Below are 24,772 nucleotides of genomic sequence, written 5' to 3' on the forward strand. Positions count from 1 at the left end.
CTATGTATATTTGTATATTTATCCTTACCATTAAATATAGCTACGCAAATCAACTATATTATATCAATAACGACATTCATATTTCAATTTCATAATCCATTATTAAACATAGTCCCTAATAACCAAACCTTTTTTTTAAATCCTTTATTTTAAAATATCATTTTAATTACACATGAACCATAGGCAATCAAGTTCATGTAATTTAACACAAAACATATTTGAATAAAAAAATTTTTAAGTTAGGGAATTATGGCCTTTAACAATAGCTCAAAATAAATTTCAACAAGGGAGGTTTACTCACCTCTTACCTCCACTACGCCAACAATATCACCAAGGCAAGTACAAAGCTTCCAATTCACACACCTAAGTAAAAACAATTTTAACTTGATAATAATAAAATAATTTGTCACTACTTACTATGACACTCAACCTAAAATTGCCAAGAGGCAATCTCTCTTCATGACCTTCCAAGGTCATCAACGAACCTTACTAACCTATTTCGACCACTATACCAAGACATCAATCCAAAACTCTATAATTTAACTCGATATAGTCATTCTTACAACAACATCAACCAACCCAATCAAAATTAATTCAAACATATGAAAATTATATATGTACATGCTAGTATCGATGAGCACATCGCTATGGAGTAAAACATTATCGCAAACAAGACCAGACGTGCCGCCACACGCCGCCCCAAACGACTGTGGGGTGGGCCCCATGCGTAGCTATCCAAAAATTCATCAAATATTCACGACCTCAACATCAAACATGTAGATCACGGTGAAATAGACACTTTTCATACTTGATGGGAGACCCAACTCGACCGGAAAGTGACTGAACATTGGTTGGAAATTTCTACACAACTTCACTTTGACCAAATCGCTTAACTCTCCAATCCGAGCTCTAAGGCCACCAAATTGTGCACATAAAAGAGCGATAGGCTGGAAAGAAGAAGACTTGAGCTTCAAATCCGTCGGTCTAAGCCTCAAGACCATCATCGACGGTGGCCGAGCCTTGCGGGCGTCGCAGCTCCTCCCATGTCGTTCGGCACAGCTTAGGTCGTGGCTCAAAGGAGAGAGGACACATAGAGGAAAAGAACGGGACTGATGGCACATGTTTTGGTGGCTGGAAGAAGGTGTTACGCCGGTGAGGTCACACGACTTCACAGCGTTGCAACAGCGGCAAGGGGCAGTACACCACCACCCCAGACTTGAAGAGGGTTGTCGTGCGGTTCCAACGGGACCGGTGTCGGCTGGGTTGGTGGCCGGACGACTGAGGGAGAAGCCGGAGAAGATTGACGCAATGGAGAGAGAGATGGAGGAGAGAGATAGTCAGGGAGAGAGAAAGGGAGGCGCGGCTTTTGTTTCAAAATTTTGATTTTTAGCTTTAGGGTTCCCTCTTTTCTACCCCTATTTTTACTCTTTCCAAAAATGTCCTTCATTATTTTTTATTCGTAACTTTCTCACACCGATGTCCGTTTTAGATGTTACGTGTCTACAAACTCGTATCGACGTGCTCTACGACTTTCGTTAAGAAAGTTTTCAGGGATAAGCGAAGAGTCAAAAGTCAACTTTTGAGCCCTTGATGACTTAATCTTTTTTCAAGCTTTTGTTGATTCTCAAAATCGATTTGACTCCAAACAACAACTAAATCGAAGGTGTGGAATGCGAGTTTACTCACATCACCATTTTCTAATTTCGGAGAAATTACAAGAAATGCAAATTGAAAATTCGGGTTATTACATCTATATTACATCGTAGTTCAAGGTATCTGTTCTACCCTACTTGCAACTCCCTGCCGGAAAACTCCTTGGTGTGTTCTCCTACCCAGGTACCCGTCTTTTGTAGGAATAGTGCCGGTTGACAACGTCTTATTCCCTATGCATAATGCTTTCAGCCTCATTTAAATAGGAACTGGGCAGCTAGTTTAAGGCTAACGTTGCCACATATTTTGCTACCTTTGACAAAACTTGACTATTCCCAACACTAGGAACCGAAAACTTAAAATACTGCGTAATTACCTTAAAATGTTAGTGTCAACAATGTCCAATAGGCTGACATAGTACTATTTAAGCCATCTGGATGTGCCATTTTTGCCAACTCAGTCTAGCAACTCTTTTTTGACTATCACAACGTACACTAAAAGATTTGAGTAAGAGCATTTTCAGCAGTTGCTATTATAATTTTGAAGTTATTTTAGAGAGTATGTTTAGCTTTTTTAAAAAATGTGTGGTTGCACCTGATTTTTTATTATAACTGTGCTTTAACTTTGAGTTATCTCACTCGATGAATTTATCTAGTCAGATAGTTTAAAGTTAAAACATTTGAATTTAAAACATTCCTTGTAGGAAATTATATATAATTTATAAATAAATTTAAAATATTTAGACATGTAATGAATACTTTGAATTCAAATAAAGTTAAAATAGAGAGAACTGATGTAGAAGTATTTCTAATTGGCTAGCTAAAATGAATTTTAAGTTATTTTGGTTAAAATTTAACTAAAAAATATGACTAGTATTGCTAAAGATGCTCTTAGGAAGATGTTATTGCACAATGTTTGGCCAAAGTAAATGATGGTTATGATTTGAAGGCCAGTGCAAGCTGATCGTTTATTGTTCGGCTTGAAATGAGGTATATATAATGGCTAGAAGAGGATGAAAGTTGCTGCTCAGTGTGCTATCATTGCAAATGTATCATTAGATTTCTTGATTTTGATTCGTATCAACACTACCTGCATAGTTTTGTATAATTCGTATCCCCTATGTTATATCGTGTGTTCATAGTTAGAATCTGACTACTTAGTTCTGGAAGTCATCCTTCATTTCTCATAGGTAACTACTGGCTGTTTTTCTATGAAAGAAAGCAGCATCATTTGGTAAGTACTAATATGGATGCCAAACTGGTTATATTGTAAAATCAGTAAGTAGATATGTAGGTGCAATACTCATATGGAATGCTATTTTAATAGATAATGCGTTAGTAATATGGAATGCAAAACTAATATAGAATGCAATACTAATTTAAAATGTAGCTTTGATATGGAATGCTTACAGATACACACGTTATATTCCGTTTAGACCATCTCAATTTATAGCTCACACAGTGTATAGGTTTTAATTCTTATTGAATGCTTGTTTGAGATTCAGATTTGTTGAAGTTAAATTTTCCATATCGTATGTTAAATTTTGAATTTGATAAACAATGGGATGCTCTTAGGATGCTTATTTCATCACTCGACATCTTTAAACTTGTCATGCCCATGCGGCCATGCCAAAGTGTCTTATAGAGAGGCGTAGGGGTGAAACTTGACAAAAACATTTGTCCTTTCGTTTCACGTACATTTTGTAGGTGGCTTCTTCTACATAAGATTCCACTAGTTATAATAAGATCAATCAGATGACACATATTCTTGTACAGTAGAACGAGCTTTTGCCGTTGAATGCTTAATTTATAAATGAAATTTACTCGAGCAATTGCAATGCTTCGATAGCAGGTTCAACTGGTCATTATTGCCTTGCTAAGAGAGTTTTCTCAAGATGTGTATGGATTATTGTTTAGACTAGAATGTAACTAAGATTTTGTACTTTTGTATCTTAAATATATATAGTTGCATGCATGCATGATTGCTTGATCACTTATAATGCTGCCAGCCTTCCAGTATACTCATGCAACATGTAATGGATGAAGGTTCCTAATAGGATTTATGGTCGTGGATTTATGCTGGCAGCCTTCAAGAGACCAACCTTTCATGAGGCAGGAGGTGCAAAACTCTTTGTCCTAGCTTAGAACATGTTTTCTACCCAATTCTTCCTATGCAGCTCAATCCAACTGCTTCTTCCAATATAGCTCATTCCAACTGCTTTTGTCTTTGAACTCACAGTTTATTGCTAAGACATATGGGGTGAGATGATAAATAGAGTGCTTTACCAAATTAATAACGATTTAACGTGATCCATACATCATCTCTACTTTGATTATGTCATGATGATTCATATTTGGATGACACCAAATCTCAAAGGCCTCATTTTTGGAGAAAGTTACGAAAACCCCCTTTTAACGACCTCTATTGATCACGACATTCGGAGAAGAATCATATAAGACACCAATTCAAGGTTTAAAGCCTTAATTTCCTCAATACACGCTCCATCTTAGCTCAAGGTGCTCACTACATGATCAACTTCACTTAAAATAGAATGTCATAGAGCAGTCCTCCCAAGTGGCCATCAAATAATAAGGATAAGGGTCATCCTGACGCTTTCTCGTCTTATATTTTTATCATAAATTATTTACATTAGTTCGTACTTATATTTGAGCAATATCTATCCCAAATCATCCTCCATCTTCTAGTAATAATAAGAAACTAAAACATCACAAGTCATAATACGACTGCCTCCCTAGCGCTTTGTTTACGGAGATCAAGAGACTTAAAATACATCTTAGAGAATCATCACCTCCTCTTGAGGGTCAAAGGTATAGTCCATATAGGGCTTCAATTGGTGCCCATAGGCCTTAAAAGGCTCCCCACCATTGAAGTTCTTGATTGCTATAGCACCATGGGGAAAAACTTCCACAACTTCAACTGGACCATGCTCCACTAGACCTCAACTTCCTGGGAAATCATTTGAGCCTAGAATTGTATAAAAAACTTTTTCTTGGGAATTAATGTTAGTCTTCTTCACCATGTTTTGATTATGCATCACTTTGTTCTTCTCCTTGAACGCACTCTCATAAGCGTCTTTCCAAATCTCCTCCAACTCACAAAGATCAAGCTTCATCCTCTCATTCTTGCCTCCAAGTATTAACCCACAAATTTATGGAGAATTCAAATCTATGTTCATCTTTAATTTTATGGATGTCGTTGACAAGTTCTTTTCTATGTTTGACTATCTGAACAAGAATTGTGAGAAGGAACTAGAAGCTGTACGGAGACAGTATCATTTCGAACCACTAAAGGTTATGCTCTTATAAATCTGAGATTGAGATTAGTTTGAAGTGATATTTTTGTGAGTTCTGACTACCTAAAGACCACAAATAAGTTTGTCGTCATCTATTTGGTTTTTGATTCTTTATTTTTTTTCCTTAATTTGCAGTACTTTCCTGAGACTCTATGTCTCACTTTTGCATAAGGTATTCAAATGCTAAAGGTCTCTCTCTGTGATTTCTTATCATTTTCATATTGTGACCAACTTACATTGGAAAACAAGGTAGTATATTTTTATAAAATTGCCGTATTGGAGACAAAATTATGTAGGTGCATTTAGTCATTAGAATTTAATGATAGAGGACATCAACTTGATAGTTCTTCATTGGTGGCTATATTGTGATTGTTGTTTGGATGGTTGTAGACTTAGTGGTCATGGTTAAATTTACATTACCTGCTTTCAGTTGTTAAATTTATTATTACTTAAAAATGTATGATTTTGAGTTTGACTTGTTTGTGTAGGATGCCGGTGTTGAAGTTGATCCTAGGGATTACTTGAATACTGAAGTAGGGAGGAAACTAGGCCAATTAGTCTGGAAAAGTAATTTAATTTTGATGATTTGTTTGCTGTAAAAATATAGTGTTATAGTTACCATTAATGAACTTGATTTCACTTGCTATCCCAGATATGGCATTGAGCTCTACATACTGCACCGCTATCCATTGCTATGAGGTCTTTCTATACTATGCCTTGCTATGACAATAAGGAGTACAATAATTCATTTGATGTCTTTATTCGAGGTAAATTATCAATGATGGTGTCTATGCTTTGCTTATATCTTTGGGCTGAATAGATCTCATGTTCTTTGTTAAAACCAAGATTTACTGAATTGGTTCGCATATATCATATATAATCATATGGTTTTTTTTCATTCCTTAGGTGAGGAGATTATATCAAGTGCGCAGTGTATTCATGTATCAGAGTTCCTAGCTAAACATGCTGAAGCATGTGGAATTGATGTCAAGACTATATCAACATACATAGATTCCTTCAGGTAGTCTAATATTTTTCTTACGTTATATGTTTCATGTTAAATGTTAGCAACCCTTTGTCCCCCAGATAATGTAGCAACCATGTCTGAACTAGTTCGTAGTTTGTGTAAATGATTTACCGTTTTTCCTAGCTCTCTTTAGTGTATGCTCTCAATGTTCTTCTCCCTTTACAACAGAGGTACTCACGACTATTTCTCCATTCTTATAAACTTAAATTCCTCCCACTAATTTGGCTTGTGCATCTTGAAATTATTCTGCTTTTATAGTAGAAAGTACTCAAGTCTCTGAACCACTTATGTTTTAGAAAGTACTTACCTATGTCCCTTCTAGTCATTTTTGTCACTTGTAGAAGAGGTGTGAAATCAAAACCTCTACCTGGTACTGATGAACCTCAACACAAAATTTGGCTCTCTAGTTTGTGTGGCGACATTCATCCCTGTGTTTTTGTTAGATATTAGTGTTTATATGAGCTAATGTTGCCCTTTTTTTTTTCTTTTAGTATGATACTTAAATATTGGAGCAAATGGTGTCCAAAATTTAAAGAACAAGTGTGTATTTAATGCAGTATTGGGAGTGAAAGATCATTGTTGATCTACTAAGCATTGCTGCTTGATGTTTATATTAGTTGGTTTTTATGATATGGAAAGCATAAAAAATCCTCTCTGTAGGCTTAGATATTACTGTGCCGAGCTTGATGGTTCGGATTAATTTTTTTTTTGGGTCGTGGAACCACTATGGGGACGGACAAGAAAGAGAAACAACTCACTGTAAGGCAATGCACGATGGAGGGATGAATAGCTTATTCCATCCCCAAAATGTACCAAAACCAAAATGAGGATGGTACAAATAGAGACAGACATGTTTTTCCTCCCCAACCATCAATAAAGACTGATTCCGTCCCCTATAACGTTAGTGGAGACGGAATGTTGTCTGTCCCCATAGTCTCAATAGCTAGTTGATCGTTTTGATTACTCGACATCAATATTTAACCCTGTAAGCATCGTTAGTAGTATAAAGCAAGAGTGTATCGTTCACAAACCGGGGATCTAACCAGGGCATAGGATCATAAACATTTAACACGAATTCACATAGAGATATAAAGATTTATGATATAGGTTCGGTATCAAAGATGAAAGCAGAAAATAAAACCTAAACTAATAGATACATGTGATCAACTAACCAACACACAATCCATCACCAAAACAATTCATACAAAGAAACCGAAAACAAGTTCTAGTTCTCCTTTTAGAATCATGTTGAGAGTTACTCATGAACAACTAAGGTTGAATCATGCAATTAGGGTTCTAAGCAGTAACCTAAACACATAGACACTTAACACATTCGATTCATCTCAAGCACTTATCAGTTCATCCTATCATGTAATTCCAACGCCATGCACATTGAATTCATTAAGCATGTCACCTACTTAACCAACAATCATGCAAACCGAAACTTATATATAATAGAATAGACATGTTTATAGCATAAGTCTTTAATCCAACAACCTAAATATCATGCTACAAGTGTATACATAACATAAAGATATTGAAATCACTCAAAGGTAGTACACGACAAAAACCAAAAATAAAAAAACAAAAACATGAAATCGCAACTTTATATAAATTGAATCAAGTAGCTATTTCATAGACAAAATCGAAACAAGGTTACAATATCCAAATCGCATACACAACCAAGAACAAGAAAACTAAAACCGAAATAAACATAGAGAACATCATGGTTACACTTTATCAATCAAGCGATCCTACAAGGTGTAGCCATGGTTTTCTAAGGGAATGGAACTTCTTCATAAACGTGCTTGAAGCTAAGGATGATGGTGAATAATGGTGGAATCGATTTTAGGATTTCTTGGAATGGTGAGTATGAAATTTGGTAGAGCTTTGGCTAGTAGATGCGCAAGGTTGATGATGATTAAACAATGAGGTCGTGTCTCTATATATAGCAGTCACAAAAGCCTTCATGTCATCCCAATTAGGAGATAGAATTGGATTGGGAAGCTGAAATCTTCTTTGATATGGACTTTGATTCATGTACTCTAAATCCAACTTGATGTAAAAAACTAAATCCAATAGGGAAACACGTAGGGGCTGCACGGCATCTCTCATTCTTCAACAAGGAATGGCTAGGCCGACCTCTTCTCTCCTCATCCAACTCGGACATGACTTCCTTGTCTCACTACGAATGCATCAGGGCATCACTACTCCTTATCCAAATAAGATTTGTCTTTCCTGAAAAGAAATCGACGATTAAGGAATATGAAAGAATGAAAATAGGAAAGTAGAGTCCTAGTCGAGTAAGCAATCCTAACTCAATAAGGATTTCTAACACTTAGCACAATTTCATCATCAAATCATTCAATTTCGGCATAGCTCTACTAAAACACCCAAATGACAAATATGAACCTAAAACAACTAAATAAGAAGTAACAAAGTATAAGAATAGGGCATATACACACTAAGAATGTCACATTTTGTGCTCTTATCACTAGTAGTGTCTTCACAATATATACAAAATCTGCAAAATTAAGTATATAACTTCGAGAAACTCCCCCCTCAGCCTATCCAAGTGAAGCACTAGGGACACAATTAATTAGGGACAACCAAGTTAAAGTAGACTAAGCGAGCAGAATGACGATAAGAAAAAAATTTGTAAGCATATCTGCTATGAAATTAGCCTCATGAACTTAGTGGCGAAACCCAGAACCAAATGATAGAACAAGCTAAATATAACAAAAAATTTCACCGAAGCTCAATGGTGTAAAAAATAATTTTATTAAGAAAAGTGAATAAAACTTTAATGGAGCTGTTACGAAAAGTTAACAAAAGTATCTTGTTGATAGCAAAATAAAACTTTAGGTACCCATTAATAGTTTAGTGAGTTTTGGTATTATATTGTAGAATTGAGCCACTGTTTGGTGCTTTCTCATTTTTCTCGTATATCTATATTCTAATAGCCCAAATAGGGATTGCTAACCAAAACAGATTCTTTTTACCAACAAATCCGTAATAGATTTAAAAACTTTGTGAACAAATAAAATTATAGGGACAATTTAGACAATTGTAAAATATTTGTTAATTATGAAAATAAAATAAAACATAAACCCCTATTTTCTCTCTCACTACGCTCTTTATAACCAACATCTTTATGTAAAATCAACCGTATTATTTTTTATTTATAATTTTCTTGACAAAAATAAGGGAAAAATAATTTGCATATGCAGAGCATGTGTGAATAACTAGTATATATAACTCCAACCGAAAAATTTATATGTTGTAGCCGGTTTTTCAGCATAACATGAGATACAACACAATGTTACATATATATGTATCTTACATGCTTAACCCGACTGAAAATTGGTGTGTAGAAACGTAGCTCCATTGAGGTGTTTAATTGTTTAGAGCATACAACCTTGTGTGTGCCTAAGTTCGACCTAACTGGTGCCACTTTTACCCATTAAAAAAAACAAAAAACAAAAACACTGCAAGTCGCGCCGAAAGGATACGTCGATTGGGACATCGTCGATCACCCACACGTGGACTCGATAGCCTTAAACAGCACGAATGAAAACGTACCACTTCACTTTTATTCTCTCAGTTCCATTTCCATTTATAGACGCCACTCCTCCGCCCAGTTTCCATTTTCTCCTCTCTCTGGCATCTCTAATCAACACTCTCCTCGATCAGAAGGAAGAGAAAACTAAAAAAAAACAAAAAAACAAAAAAATACCAAACCCCCCATCCCCAGAAACATTACATTGTCAAGAATCATATCAATTTCCATATATAGATCAGAGGAAAAAAAAACCCTAGCTACTCGAATCACTCACAAACCCTAATACTCATTCAATCATTTATCTGGTCTGCCAATGGCGGCTTCGGTGGTGTCGTCTCAGGTGACTGAACCCGCTGCACTGGTGGCGCAGCAAGCTCCGGTGTCGGCGCCGGCTCCGGCAGGGTTCGGGAATATGTCCCTGTACGTGGGTGATCTAGACCCGACTGTGAACGAAGCGCAGCTCTACGATCTATTCAGCCAAGTGGCTCAGGTTGCTTCTCTCAGGGTTTGTAGGGATCAGAGCCGAATGCTCTCCCTTGGCTATGCCTATGTCAATTACTCTAATCCACAGGATGGTCTCTCTCTCCATTTCTCTCTCGTTATGCATGTTTTTTTCCTCTCTTTTTTTCTCTGATTTATGCATGTTCTCTATTTGGTGATACTTATTAGTTTGATTGTTGCATGAATTTATTGGGGATCTTTTTGATTTTTCATACAATATTTGGGAGGAAGATTCTCCGATCGCATTGTTTTATTGCTTCCCCAAAACTTATTTATATGTCTGTATATGTGCATACTCACTCAAACTCTTCGTACGTCTATCTTGTTATTTTTTTGGCTTATCATTCAATCGCTTGGTGAGGAATAGAAGTGACTATATAGTTTATGCTTCTTTCATTATTGAATGGAATATTAAGCAGCATTGTCTGCTTAGACCAAAATAGCTATTGAAATTTGTATGATCATCCACTTTTATCACCATAAGGGGAAATTCCCTTGCAGTTTTTCCTTTCTAGCTACAATTTTGGGTTAGGATGTGAAGAAAATTATACGTACTACTACTTGTCACATAATCAAAACTTGAATTTCTAAGATGAGATGAAGGAAAGTCAACTGTTGAGGTTTCCGAGTTCAAATACTTGTCCTTTTTTAAGACATTTGTTATTTTGTTGGTAAATGAAGTGAAATCGCGTTTTTGGAATCATTTCTCTTATTCTTAGTCCCATTTAATCTGTTTTTGTTTTTTACCTGTGGAGAGAATAGAATATCCATAACATTCAGCAATTGTTATTTTTCCTTCTGTGGTTTTTGATATTAACTTATGCTATACCACCAATATCTTTTCCTATAATCTGATTTTGATTTCATCTTCACAGCTGCTAATGCCAAGGAGCTTTTAAATTTTGCTCCTTTAAATGGGAAACCGATTAGGATCATGTACTCTCAGCGGGATCCCAGCATGCGGAAGAGTGGATATGCAAATTTATTTATTAAGAACCTGGAGAAATCTATTGATAACAAGGCGTTACTGGAAACTTTCTCTACCTTTGGGACTGTACTCTCTTGCAAGGTTGCAACTGATGCCGATGGTCAATCAAAAGGATATGGATTCGTACAGTATGATAATGAGGAGTCCGCAAATAATGCAATCGACAAGCTGCATGGCATGCTGATAAATGAGAAAAAGGTTGATGTTCAACATTATGTTCGAAGCCCGAGGAATAACATTTATGTGAAGAACTTGTCGGAAACAACTACAGAGGAGGACCTTAAGAAACATTTTAAAGAATGTGATGGTAAAATCACTAGTGTGAAGATTGCGACGGATGGACAGGGAAAGTCTAGATGCTTTGGTTTTGTTAACTATGATGATGCTAAAGGTGCTGCTTCTGCAATTGAAAAGTTTAACGGGACAACTTTTAATGGTAAGGTTTTGTTTGTTGGGAAGGCTCAAAAGAAAGCAGAGAGGCAAGCAGAGCTGAGAGCCAAGTTTGAACAGGAAAGAATCAGCAAATTTGACAAGTTACAAGGCGCTAACTTATATCTGAAAAATCTTGATGACACCATAAATGATGACAAACTACAGGAGCTATTCTCTGAATTTGGAACAATAACATCATGCAAGGTATCTGCTATATCAACTGTACTACTGGCTTATGTTCCCATTTTCAGCAAGTATACCCTCAAGCAACGTAGCTTTAGTGTCTGTTTCTAACCACAATTTTTGTTTGTGGAAGGTCATGCTTGATCATCAAGGAATAAGCAAGGGATCCGGATTTGTTGCTTTTTCTACTCCAGAGGAAGCAAACAAAGCTGTAAGCTATCTTGCTTTATTTCTTAAGTAAAAGCGTTTAATTTGTGTCGTGCTACCCACACCCCAAAAACCAATCTGTGGTCTTTTCTCATTTTAGTTGAATGAAATGAATGGAAAGATGATTGGAAGGAAGCCTCTATATGTTGCTGTAGCCCAGCGGAAAGAAGAGAGGCGAGCTCGATTGCAGGTATTTTTCTCTATCTGCTTCTTCCTATTGCCATATTGGAAACTGTAACTTAAATACTAACATTATAATTATTGTTTTTGTTATTATGAAAAATCATATTATTGTGTCTATTACATTTGCTCTATCATTACTAAAAGGATCCTGATCATTTCTGATAGTAATCATAGATAGGAAGAAACAATACTATGTTTTATATATACTTTCAAGGTTTATGAATGAAGAGATGGAAATTTAGAGCAGCGCGCTGATCATTACCTTCTTTATAGTTTGATTGATTGCTCTCAAGATATTAATTGGCAACTTAGAAGAAGTCTGATTCGAGGAGTCTTTAGGCTTAGTATTATTTCAAGAGTCTACTTGTGTCTTTTCAAGTCTTTAAAGCTAGCTAGTTAGTGTCAGTTATAGAACCTAGTATAAATAATTGTAAATGAGACATGTTATGTTGAATAAAAATATCAGTGTTTTCTGAATTATCCTGTGATAGGATTAAGGTGAGAAACCTGGAAGAGATTCTCAAATTATAGTGTTTTGGGTGTAAATCATGGACTAGGGTGTGAAGCCTGGGAGTGAATCTCAAAATCAGTGTGTGTTTAATCTATATTTCTTAGAGTTTGTGACCCTGGTTCCTAAGCAGCTAGCTGCATCAGGCTGGGGCATAAGCTGGAGACTAGTTAAGCCTCTTTTTCTCTAGATTTCGGTGGCCCTTGATAATGTAATCTGTTTCTGCCTATGAATATTGCAAATTTTGACCTTCTGCTAATTTTTGTCAGGCACGTTTTGCTCAAATCGGAGCACCGGGTGGAATGACACCTTTGCCATCGGCAATTCCTGGATATCATCCTGGGGCACCTAGACTCGCCCCTCAGCAGCTGTATTTCGGTCAAGGTGGCCTAGTTCCCCACCAGCCTGCAGGTTATGGCTTCCAGCAGCAAATCATACCTGGGATGCGTCCAGGTGTTTCTCCAAACTTCATTCTGCCATACCACCTTCCGAGGCCAGGTCAACCAGCTGGACAGCGAATGGGTGTACGAAGAGGGGGGAACTTCCAACAAGTGCAGCAGCAGCAACAGGTGCGGTAATTTTCTGATTTAGCTCCAGACCTCCAGTCTCATTTGTGCATGACGTACATTTTCTCATTTGTGTTCTTTGAAGTTCATTATTGTGTTTTATTAATATCTTTTCCTCAAGTCTGGTTTTAATAATTTCATACCTAATTTTCAGTTAATGCATCGTAACTCCAATCAAGGCGTGAGATACCTGGGTAATGCGCGGAACGGAGTGGACTCTGCTGCGTCACCCCAAGGTCTTGCGAGTCCAATGATGCCTTTGCCCTTTGATGGTTCAGTGCCTGTTAGATCAAATGATGTCCAGCGTACTGGGCCTGTGCCTATGTCAAAACTTGCTTCTGCTTTAGCTTCTGCTACTCCCGAGCATCAGCGTTTGGTTTGTTCTTTATCTTCTCTTGTTTATTACAACTGTTTTAGAGATATTATTAGGAATTTCTGGACTCCTAGAGTGAAAATGGAAAACTATTAATTGTGGTACTGGTATACCTTGAATACGCAGATGCTGGGAGAGCAACTATATCCACTTGTTGAGCATATTGAGCCAGAACTCACTTCCAAGGTCACTGGAATGCTACTGGAAATGGATCAGACAGAAGTTCTCCATCTGATCGAGTCCCCGGATGCACTTAAGGATAAGGTAGCTGAGGCAATGGATGTGCTTCGTAAAGCAACATCAAAGGCTGATGTCACCGATCAGCTTGGTGCACTGGATCTGAACTAGTCAGCAATCGTCCACATCTTTTCTCAAGTATTATTCGGCCCTTTTTTCACTGGCCAAGATTGCTGTAGTATCTGATTACGGTTTTGATTCTGCTCAGACTACCTCGGAGGGGATTTAAAGACCTAATGATGTTATATTGATCTTTTGCCAATATTTTCATTTTCTTAGACCTGTTGTGAGTCAGATTAGTCATTTTTTTGCTGTATTTGGAACAAAACCATACTGATTGTCTATTGAAATAAAATAGTATAATTGACTAGCTATACATTTTCTTCAAAACAATCGTATTTTTCTGATTTGGTGGGATTAGAGAGCCATGTATGGCTGCTGTCTCACTACTGTATATAATTGTTTTGAATATATAGTAAGGTCGGGCAGGCGGCTGAACACCTCTTAACGCCTCGCAGGCTTTCCAACAAAAGATTGGCTGCTAAGTTTAGGTGTTGAAACTTATGGTAGCGAAAAGACAAGTATAAAACATATTGCATGCAGCAGCATAACAGATTCTATATCTTGAGAGAGAGATTTTCAAAGCACCCCCTCTTTATCCTTAGTTTCATGACTTAAACGTAACATTTCAATAAGTAATGCACCTAATAATATATTACCTCCATGACCTCAGATGGGTTGGAGCAAAAGCAGAGTGCAAATTAGTAGGGACCAGATTTTCCAACTGCCATCAAACTTTATCTAAGAAGCGCCTATGATGGAGACAGCAGTTCAGCCTTGCAAGAAATCTGGATGGTTATCGTCTTCTACCCTCTGATCAGTTGTTATCATCTCATACTCATAGTTCGCTATTGTTTCATTACTCCATTGCTTTGTATTATCTGCACTGCTCTTGCCGTTAATCATTCTGAAGCCCTCATTAACATCTTGTTAGCGTGATTTACGGCATAAATGACGAACGTGATTTGCGAAGTAACTATGGCTCCTAGTAAATATGATATTGTTGCCTACACTAAGTGGGATGACGATGATTGTGATGACCCCAAAATTTCGAACATAAAAACTCAAAATTTCAAAGTCGTGAAACACCAAAACAATCTCAATGAATCGAAATCATTTTAAATGCCACAGCGGATCATTACTGAGTTCACAATACAACTCAGACAAACCAATTATTACAAACCAAATTTATAATTCAACATTACATAAAAATAGAAATGTAATAATCCTCACAATCTCTCACAAAACCCACAAATAAATCCTCTCAAGTTCTCACACAAATCTACAATAAAAACCTCACCACAAGCAGGATAATGAATGACTTCGAGTTTTCAGCGTTGTCCTTCGATTTCTACTAATCGACACATGCGGAATTATCCCCTACACCATTGAATTGGTGCACCGGGATTGTAAACACAAACCCGGTAAGCTTTACAGCTCGTATGAGTAAAATGAAAATATAACTCGCATATCAATATATACGAAAATCCACAAATCAACAAATATAAATGCACTCATGAGTCAATGGACGGCCCATCTGGTTGTCCAAAAAAAATGAATATGAAAGTGCTCATGAGAAATTGGGCAACCCATCTGTTTACCCAAATACATTTATAATACGGGTACTAATGAACGCTGGTACACCTTTGTTACCCCTCACGTAGTACACCGCCGATATTGGGCAACCTCCTGCTACCCAACATCCAAAAATATGAGTACTCATGAGCCGATAACCCATATGTTACCTCACATGCAGTACTCCGGCAGACAGACTAGAACTCTAATTGTATCATAATTTTCGCCCGGCCAAAGGCTAGGTTCCGACATGCCAAACACGTCCGAAGACTGGTCCGAAGACATAAACACGTCCGAAGACAAAACTCATCCGAAGACATCAAATCACGTCCGAAGACAAAATGTTTTAACAAACACCATGTTAAAACCACATACAATAATCATCACCTCATGTTGTACAAATTAACTCAACATGCTCAATATATAATTCACAATGAATTCATAACAGTATATAATATAGCAAACTATATATATATATATGTGCCTATTTACCATTTATACAAATATATATATATTCCACTATATCATATACATTTCGTATTTCAATATTTAAAAGTCTTGCAAAATCTTGAATCTCCGCAAGGGTAGATTCGTAAATATGTGAGATTTGACTCAACTTATCAACTCGAACGTAATTCTACAATTTTCCGAATGTAATTCCTTGATAAGATAAGAAAAGAATTTAGAATCGTTTCGTAAACCTTAAATGCCGAAACAATAATAATAAGTTACTATTCATGTATTTACTATTCACATATTTCTATATAAATACACATCAATTACGTATTTTTATACGTATACATTCTGTTTACGTATTTCTGTACATATGAATACCATTCAAATGTAAATACTTTCTCAGTAAATATTAATTATTGATTTACCCTTCTGAAATTAATTTTTTACATTTACTAAAAGTAATTTACATTTAAATTTACCGTACGTAAAATAAAATTTACGTTTACCGTACGTAAATCACATTTTTACATTCACCATCGTAAAAATAAAATTTACAAATTTACTGTTCGAAAACACTGTTCATGCGCCGCCACCGGTAGGCCGCGCAGCGCGTGGGGCACACGGGCCGAGCCTAAGGCCGGCGTGTAGCACGCCACCGCCGCCCCAAAATCCCTCCTTTCTTCCCCCTCTTCCTCCCCACGGCCTCACACCGCCTCTAGACCCCTCCATGCCCTCACACGCACCGCCTATGGCAGCGGTATCCTCCCCACCATCTCCAACCTCCGATCTCCCCCAAAACACCACAAATCAACTCAAGAATTCAACAACATCATCACAACAACCAACCTAGGCTAATCTCACCTCGAATCGAGCTTGAGGAAGTCGGATTATCGCCGGAGGAACAGCAACAAGAATCACGCGAGCTCGGGTCGGAGAGCGAGGGCTCACGGCGGATCGAGAAGGTGCGTCGACCTCGGGGTCGACTGAGGAGGGCCGCACGGTGCTTCCTGGGCCGACGGTGCGCGACACGACGGGCTGGAGGCGGAGATCGCCGGTGAGGAAGTGAGATCGGGGAGGGAGAGAGGAAAAGAGAGAGAGGGAGGCGCGCGGGGTGAAGAGAGAGAGAGAGAGTGAGAGGTTTCCAATTTTGGAAACCCTGAACTGAAACATTTCATTTATATACTCGTTTCCAAAATCAGAAACTAACTTCCATCGTTAATAACTTTTACATACAACGTCCGATTTCGAACGCGTGACGCGTCCACTAACTCGTATCGTCGAGCTCTACAACTTTCGTGAAAGAAGTTTTCGCAAACAAGCGACAAAATAAAAGTCGATATATACGTTGCGAAAACGTAACGTTTTTCTAATTAAACGACCCGAGAACGTTTCCATTTTCGTTTCGAAATGTCGCGAACCACCAATTGTCGTTTTGAATTAATTTCACAAATTTAACAAATTGAAAACACTCGATAATTAGTTCCGAAAAATTTGGGTTATTACAATGATGGTCTTGTCATGTCAATCTTGTGGAAAGCTATCAATGACGAGATCGTTAATCTGGTCGAGGCATGTACCACTGCGCAGGCAGTATGGCAAACACTGGAAGGCTTATATACTAATGACTCTGATTTCATACATGTTCATGATTTAATGTGCACAGCTTTGGCGATGCAACAAGATGGGCAACTAGTGGCGCAATATTTCACCAAACTGAAAAATATTTGGGCTGAGATTGATATGAAACGTCCTTGCATGATCAAGCATCAGGAGGATATTGTTTGGTACCAAAAAGAGAAAGAGCTTGAGCGCGTTCACTATTTCCTGAGAGGTCTTGATGCCAAGCATAACAGTGCGAAAGGAGAATTGCTCAGAAAGATCGAACCTCCAAGTCTCATCACCGCTTTCACATATATCTGTAACGATGAGTCTCAGCAAGAGAGTCTTCATCAGACACAAGTTGTAGTTTCCAGCTTTACTGTTCATGCTAGATCTCCAGCACCATCCCTTCCTCTAACCACTTCGGCTCAACTTCATCAGCAAGGCCCACCACCCGGCTTCGGGAATCAACCTCGCTCTCCTTGCTCTTATTGCCATGATACTAACCATGCTCGTGCGACCTGTTGGAAGTTGTATCCACACCTTCGGCTTAAAAGACTTAATTATCATCCTAAGGCGAAAGCAACTATTCAATTCATCTAGGAACCGGATATCTATGGTGTAATAACCCGAATTTTTAGAAACTAAATGTCGAGTATTTTCAAAGTGTTAAACTTGTGAAATTAATTCAAGACGACAATTGGAGGTTTGCGACATTTCAAAACGAAAACGAAAACGTTCTCGGATCGTTTAATTAGAAAACGTAACGTTACCGCAACGTATAGATCGACTTTTATTCCGTCGCTCGGTTACGAAAACTTCCTTCACGAAAGTCGTAGAGCTCATCGATACGAGTTCGTGGACACGTCACGCGTTCGAATCGGACGTCGGACGCGAAAGTTATTAACATCGGAAGTTTGTTTCCGATTTTGGAAATAGTATAAAAGGAAGGAAAGGAGATTAAAAATCAGATTTTTCTAAAAATCAGCTCGGGTTACTGTTCACCCGAGCTCGGGTACTGTTCACCCGACCCAAAAAACTTCTCCGGCCGATTTCTCCACCATCCGACGTCGCCTCGTGTCGTGCCACCTATCAAACTGACGGGCTCGACGAGCTCCATCTTTTGGGCTACGCCTTTCACTCCGGCGACAACCACACGCGGTGTAGCAACCGCCGGAAGTTACTGCTGTGGCGGCGCCGCCTCCTCCGGCCACCATAGCTCGAGATTCTTGGGGGGTTTTGCTTGTCTCAGTCCCAGCAACATTCCCACAAAAGGAATCGAGCCAAATCGAAGTGTAAGTACCCGAATCGAAATTTCAATTTCTAGGGTATGTGAATAGTGCCGATTTCATGTTCTTCGTTGTTTGGACTGTTTAGACTCGGATTTAGACCTTGGTGTCAACTAGGAAGTTGTTGGAAATGTTGTTTAGGTTGTGGTGGTGAAATTTGGTGATGATTGGTGGCGGTCGGTGAACAGTAACGCCGAATGAATAGTAACTGTGAATAGTAACTCCGCATGAATAGTGATCTGTAACAGTAACTGTGAATAGTGATCTGTAACAGTAAATGTGCACAGTATCATAGTAAAACAGTAACTTTGAACAGTGTTTTGGTAAAACAGTAACTGTGAACAGTGGTTTGGTAAAACAATAACTGTGAACAGTGGTTTAGTAAACATGAACAGTGTTCCGTGAACAATGTTTCATGAACAACATTTAGCTTTGCTGAACTCGTCACCTGATATTTTAAGTATCATTTTCTAAGCATTTATCGTGCTATTAGGTGACTGACGAAACGAGTGAGGAAATTACTTTCAGGGTCGTGGAAGTTGCACGCAGGAAAGAAGGTGAGTAAAATATCACTTATTTACGAATCTACCCTTGCGGTGATTCCAAGATTTTTGCAAGAGTTTTTAATATTGAATTACGACACGTATACAATATAGTGGATTACGTATATATCGTATAAATGGTAATAAGTACATATATATATAGTTTGCTATATTATATACTGTTATGAATTCGTTGGAATTGGTCATTTCGAATGATGAGAATTAAATGTTGAGCATGTGATGTGATTTTTGTACAATATGAGGTGTGATTATTGTACGTGGTTTTAACATGAGTTTGTTAAAATGTTTTGTCTTCGGACGAGTTTTGTCTTCGGACGAGTTTTTGTCTTCGGACGTGTTTATGAAATATGACATGTATACGATATAATGGATTATATATATATTGTATAAATGGTAAATATGTACATATATATATAGTTTGCTATATAATATACTGTTATGATTTTATCGTGATTTATGTCATTTCGATGACGAGATTTAAATATCGAGCATGTGATTTTGATTTGTATAATATGATGTGAGATTATTGTACGTGATTTTAACATTGAGTTCGTTAAAATGTTGATTTGTCTTCGGACATGATTTTTGGTACAATATGATGTGAGATTATTGTACGTGATTTTAACATTGAGATTGTTAAAATGTTGATTTGTCTTCGGACATGATTTTTGGTACAATATGATGTGAGATTATTGTACGTGATTTTTAACATTGAGATTGTTAAAATGTTGATTTGTCTTCGGACGTGATTGGTACAATATGATGTGAGATTATTGTACGTGTTTGGCAAGTCGGAACCTAGCCTTTGGCCGGGCGAAAGTTACGATACAGTTAGAGCTCTAGTCTGTCTGCCTTAGTACTGCATGTGAGGTAACGGGTGGTTATCTGCTCATGGGTACTCAGATTGTTTTGGATGTTGGGTAGCGGGTGGCTATCCAATATCGGCGGTGTATTACGAGAGGGGTAACAAATGTGTATCAGCGTTCTTGGTACCCGTAATATAAATGCATTTGGGTAACCAGAAGGGTTACTTAATTTCTCATGAGCGCTTTCTTTCATATTTCTTTGGGACGACCAGATGGGCCGTCCATTGACTCATGAGTGCATTTATATTTGTTTGATTTCTGGATTTTCGTATATATTGATATGCGAGTTATATATTTTCATTTTACTCATACGAGCTGTAAAGCTTACCGGGTTTGTGTTTACAATCCCGGTGCACCAATTCGATGGTGTAGTGGATAACTCCGTAGGTGTGGATTAGCGGGAATTGACGGACCGCTCAGAGGACTTGAAGTTATTTATCTCCGGCTTGTGTGAGGATTTTGTGTGACTATCTTGTGTGTTTGTAGTGAGGATTTCGCAATTCCATTTGTTATAATATTAAATTATAATTTGGGTTGTAATAATCGGTTTAACTGAGTTGTATTTTGAACTCAGAGATGATCCGCTGTGGCATTTTAAATGATTTCGATTCGTTGAAATTGTTTGGTGTTTAACGACTTTGAAATTTTGAGTTTTTAAGCTCGAAATTTTGGGGTCGTTACAGTTGGTATCAGAGCCTAAGTGCGTATTTGGTGATTATCAATATCATCCGGGAGCGATGATCCGACTGCAGGCGGGCACCCATCACATGCTCCTCGGTATTGATATGTCGCCGGGTACGCGAGAGTGTTAGGAGCCATACCTTATGGTTTGGTCCTGTAGAGAGTATTGTGACGATACTCCGATGATTCACATTCTTCTGAAATTTCATGATTGATATTGGTTGGATCTATTTTGTCGAATTCGAGACTTCACATGTATGACTGAGTGTTAATTGTTGAATGGTGATGAATTTGGAAAAAGGGCCGTGAACATGGCCGAGGACGGACGAGAGGTCGCAGCCGAGGTAGGGTTGCAAGCCGAGTCCGCAATGTGCAGAACCTTTAGGAGGAGGCTGCTCCACGGGCAGAACAGGTTGACCCTGCTGCTGTCGTTAGAGACGACGATAGTCGTGTGTTAAGTTGATCAAGGACTTTAATCGTCTGTCAACGTCTTATTTCATAGAGGCCTGGATCATATGGTAGTGGACCACTGGATCGAGGGCATCATAATCTATTTTGAGATGATTGAGTACCCTGAGAGAGAAGAAGATGATATCGACACTTATTAGTGATAGTTCGGTAGAGGAGATGGTAGGATTGACTCCTACATCTATGAGAAGCTCTTTATGTGTCACTTCGCATTTGGAGTGTTCCTCGAATTTGAGACAATGAAAGGCTTGTCCTATTGTGATTGGAAGTGGAGAGTTCTCTGCTTATTTAATCGTGATTCCGGATCACACCTATGATGTGATCATAGAAATTGATTGGTTGAGTACGCAGTACACGGTGATTGATTGTTTTGACATGGTGGGTTCATTCGTAGACCCAAGAAACCAGAGTTTCGTATCTTTGACTCGAGGCGGATAATGTCATGAGAGTTTGAGTCATGGCATATGTTGAGTATGTGGATCTGAAGTAGCTATCACAGACATCGTTGTGATATCAGAGTAAAGTGAGACGTTTCAGGAGATACTGTGTTATAGCCCCTATAACGAAGACGCCGTATGGATGGGACAAATGAATTCAAAGACTTAATGACTAGTGCGATCAGCTTAGAGAGGCTACAATACTCTCTGAGTTTGGCATGCGATCCAAATACTGGAATGCTAACAGGTTTGAGTATATAGTTTCCTATCAGGGCAGAGAACTATCAAGGAGTCTTGATAGAGAGCGTTGACCCTATATTGAGGGATGTTCAGTGTTTAAATGTTAAGGACTAGATTTTAGTTATGCAACTAATCTAAGTTGAAGCCTAACAAGGTTGAGATATTATGTTCAGGTAAGAGATGTGTAGACCATAGGTTGGAGGTGGTTAACGAAAATTTTCGTGACTAGCATCTCTAACGCTATTGGTAACAGAGTGGTAGGGCGTATGATACGTCCATAAAGTGGTAATACAATTATTGAATTGAGATTCACATTTTGTCGACGTGACATTCCAAACTTGTTTTGGTTCGGCTATAGACAATTGATGTTACGCATTGTTCTTGGCTGAGCAAGAAATATAAGGTGATGGAGAAATCTCAATGTGGCGATATGAATTAATTATTTACTAGATGAGTATTTAAATGAGAACGCTGGTCTTTCAGGATTTATTTATTTTGGTGTTGGGGATTGGAACTTCACAATGCCACTGGTCCAAATGAGACGCAATGGCGGTGAAGTAACTCTATTGAAGGTAAGGTATGAGATGACCTTAGCTTAGTGGTGTTTTAACGAATTGGTCGTGACAAGTACCTTCTAACTGGTAAAGAAATGGTTGAGGACTAAATCTTCTTTTCAAGTGCAAGTGGTGTTAGTGTTGGAGACTTAGAGTTTTTTTTCCCTCTATGCATCAGATTGTTTATTGTTGGATAAGGCGAAGTTGACTGAAGTGTTCAACAAGGGATAAATTTTACGATAGAGAGTAATCAATTATATTACTGCTTGCAGAGAAGTTATTTTGGCCGAATGCGTTGGCCATGAGGGTTCTTAATGAAAGTAAAGAAACAACTGTTTAGAGTGGTGGTATAGCGATCATTTTGGGTTAGTTTTGAGGAGATGGTGTACCTAATATCGGGTTCTGTTGAAGTAATTACTAAACTTATTAGTACTACAACGGTGGGAGGAACCAATATCTTAGATGATGCACTGGGGCATTTGTGTGGGACCGTATGTCATGCATTTGAGGCATGTATGAACCAGGGGTAAAGTATATCTCGGTTGTGGTCGTGTTGGATTTTGCGCTGTAAAGTTCACCTAATTTTTCATGTTCCACCGTTGGGAGATAAATACATTCTTTGTTTGAACCCCAAATTGTGGCATACCACTCATGGAAGCATGAAGCTGTAATTAATTTTCGACGGTAAGTTTTGGTGAGTGTGATGGGATGCGTGATGCGTCACTCTTGTGGTGGCGGTAGAGGTTCTCTACTGCCTTGTGTGTATATTAGTCGATTCTTTGGTGAATTGTTTGAGAGTAATTCTTAATCCAAGGTGGTGTTCTGTGGTGGTTGTGAACTCAATGAGTTAAGATTTCTTTATCGTGTTGCCAATACAAATATGGTACTTGAGTAGGTATCACGCACGACAACTTTTTATGGTTATAATAAGATGATCATGAAAGGGGATTATTTTGTTGATTGGAAGGAATGGTAGGTTCGTTATTCTAACGATGATTTGTGGTGAAGTCATGAAGGTATTGTCGTGATAAAGCACGTTTATTTGAAAACTACTATGTGTGATGTAAGTAGTAGGCATGTGTTAATCATTGATTTGACTCATGTTAGATGTTGAGTTCCACTATCGATGGTCGAGTTCCATTACAAGCATACTCACTTGGGTGGCTTACATGTGGCTATTAATGTTAGAACATGTGACATATTGTCTGTTTGGAAGAAGTTTGAGGTATGTGGTGTTTGAAAACTCTAATGGTCCGAGAGACTTGGAAATGTTGGTTTCTAAGACTTGAAAGCGACACAGGTTAAAGAGAGATTATATAGTGTCGATGTGGTAGACCACTCAACCTCGAAATCTCATTCTTAATAGCGTAGTGAGATCTGTCAGAGAAGAGAAGTCACCTGTAAGATTCGTTGAACAAGTTGGTGACATTCAAGACGACGATGTCTAACATGTCTCCTAATGCCCTACCGTGCAATATGTACATTTGAACTTAGCCTGCCCTTAAGAGAAGACTATTAGATGGCGTCGTGTGACCATCTAGTTGAAGGGCGCACCTATAGTGGGGTGGTGAGAGTGGACAAGAAGAGAAGTTGACATCGAGGGTACGCTGGACTCTACGGGAGCAAGGTCAACTAGCAGGTTCAGGTGCATAGGGTATGCTATGTGCCTACGCTAAAGTTGTACATATGCACTCAATGTGTGTTATATAAGTAAATGCAGTTATGACTTATTGGAATTTGGTTGAATAGTGAAGTTCGTTCTAAATTCGCCTTATACCTTAAAGGTCTTGTGTTGCAGAACATCTTGTTTTTCCCATTTGATTAGGGATGTTCGAGTCGTGGTTTTCCTGGATGGGTGTTATCATGCTCATTGTTAGAATTCTTTGCAGACCCAGTGAAGTCATATAACACCATAATAGAAGAAAAGTGAGCTGGGATCGCCTCGTGGAGGCATCATAGAGAGGAAAATTATTGGGGAAGGAATTGTGGAGTCACCATGTTGAGGGCTGGGTACCCTCAACTGTTGTTGAGTATGGTGTATGAATTTCGGGACGAAATTCCTTTAAGGGAGGTAAAATGTAATAACCCGAATTTTTAGAAACTAAATGTCGAGTATTTTCAAAGTGTTAAACTTGTGAAATTAATTCAAGACGACAATTGGAGGTTTGCGACATTTCAAAACGAAAACGAAAACGTTCTCGGATCGTTTAATTAGAAAACGTAACGTTACCGCAACGTATAGATCGACTTTTAT

The 24,772-nt window shown here is 38.2% G+C and overlaps 1 protein-coding gene across 1 annotated transcript; it reads left to right on the forward strand.

Moving 5' to 3' along the window:
• Positions 1 to 9,865: 9,865 nt before the first annotated feature.
• On the forward strand, positions 9,866 to 13,841 carry LOC126785392 (polyadenylate-binding protein 3). Its single transcript, XM_050511071.1, has 7 exons — positions 9,866 to 10,127; positions 10,929 to 11,677; positions 11,790 to 11,867; positions 11,964 to 12,053; positions 12,824 to 13,123; positions 13,275 to 13,496; positions 13,620 to 13,841. Exons 1-7 carry the CDS (start codon positions 9,866 to 9,868, stop codon positions 13,839 to 13,841), a joined length of 1,923 nt encoding a protein of 640 aa, XP_050367028.1.
• Positions 13,842 to 24,772: the final 10,931 nt, after the last annotated feature.

This window comes from Argentina anserina, chromosome 2 (assembly GCF_933775445.1).
Source record: "Argentina anserina chromosome 2, drPotAnse1.1, whole genome shotgun sequence".
Lineage (NCBI taxonomy): Eukaryota > Viridiplantae > Streptophyta > Magnoliopsida > Rosales > Rosaceae > Argentina > Argentina anserina.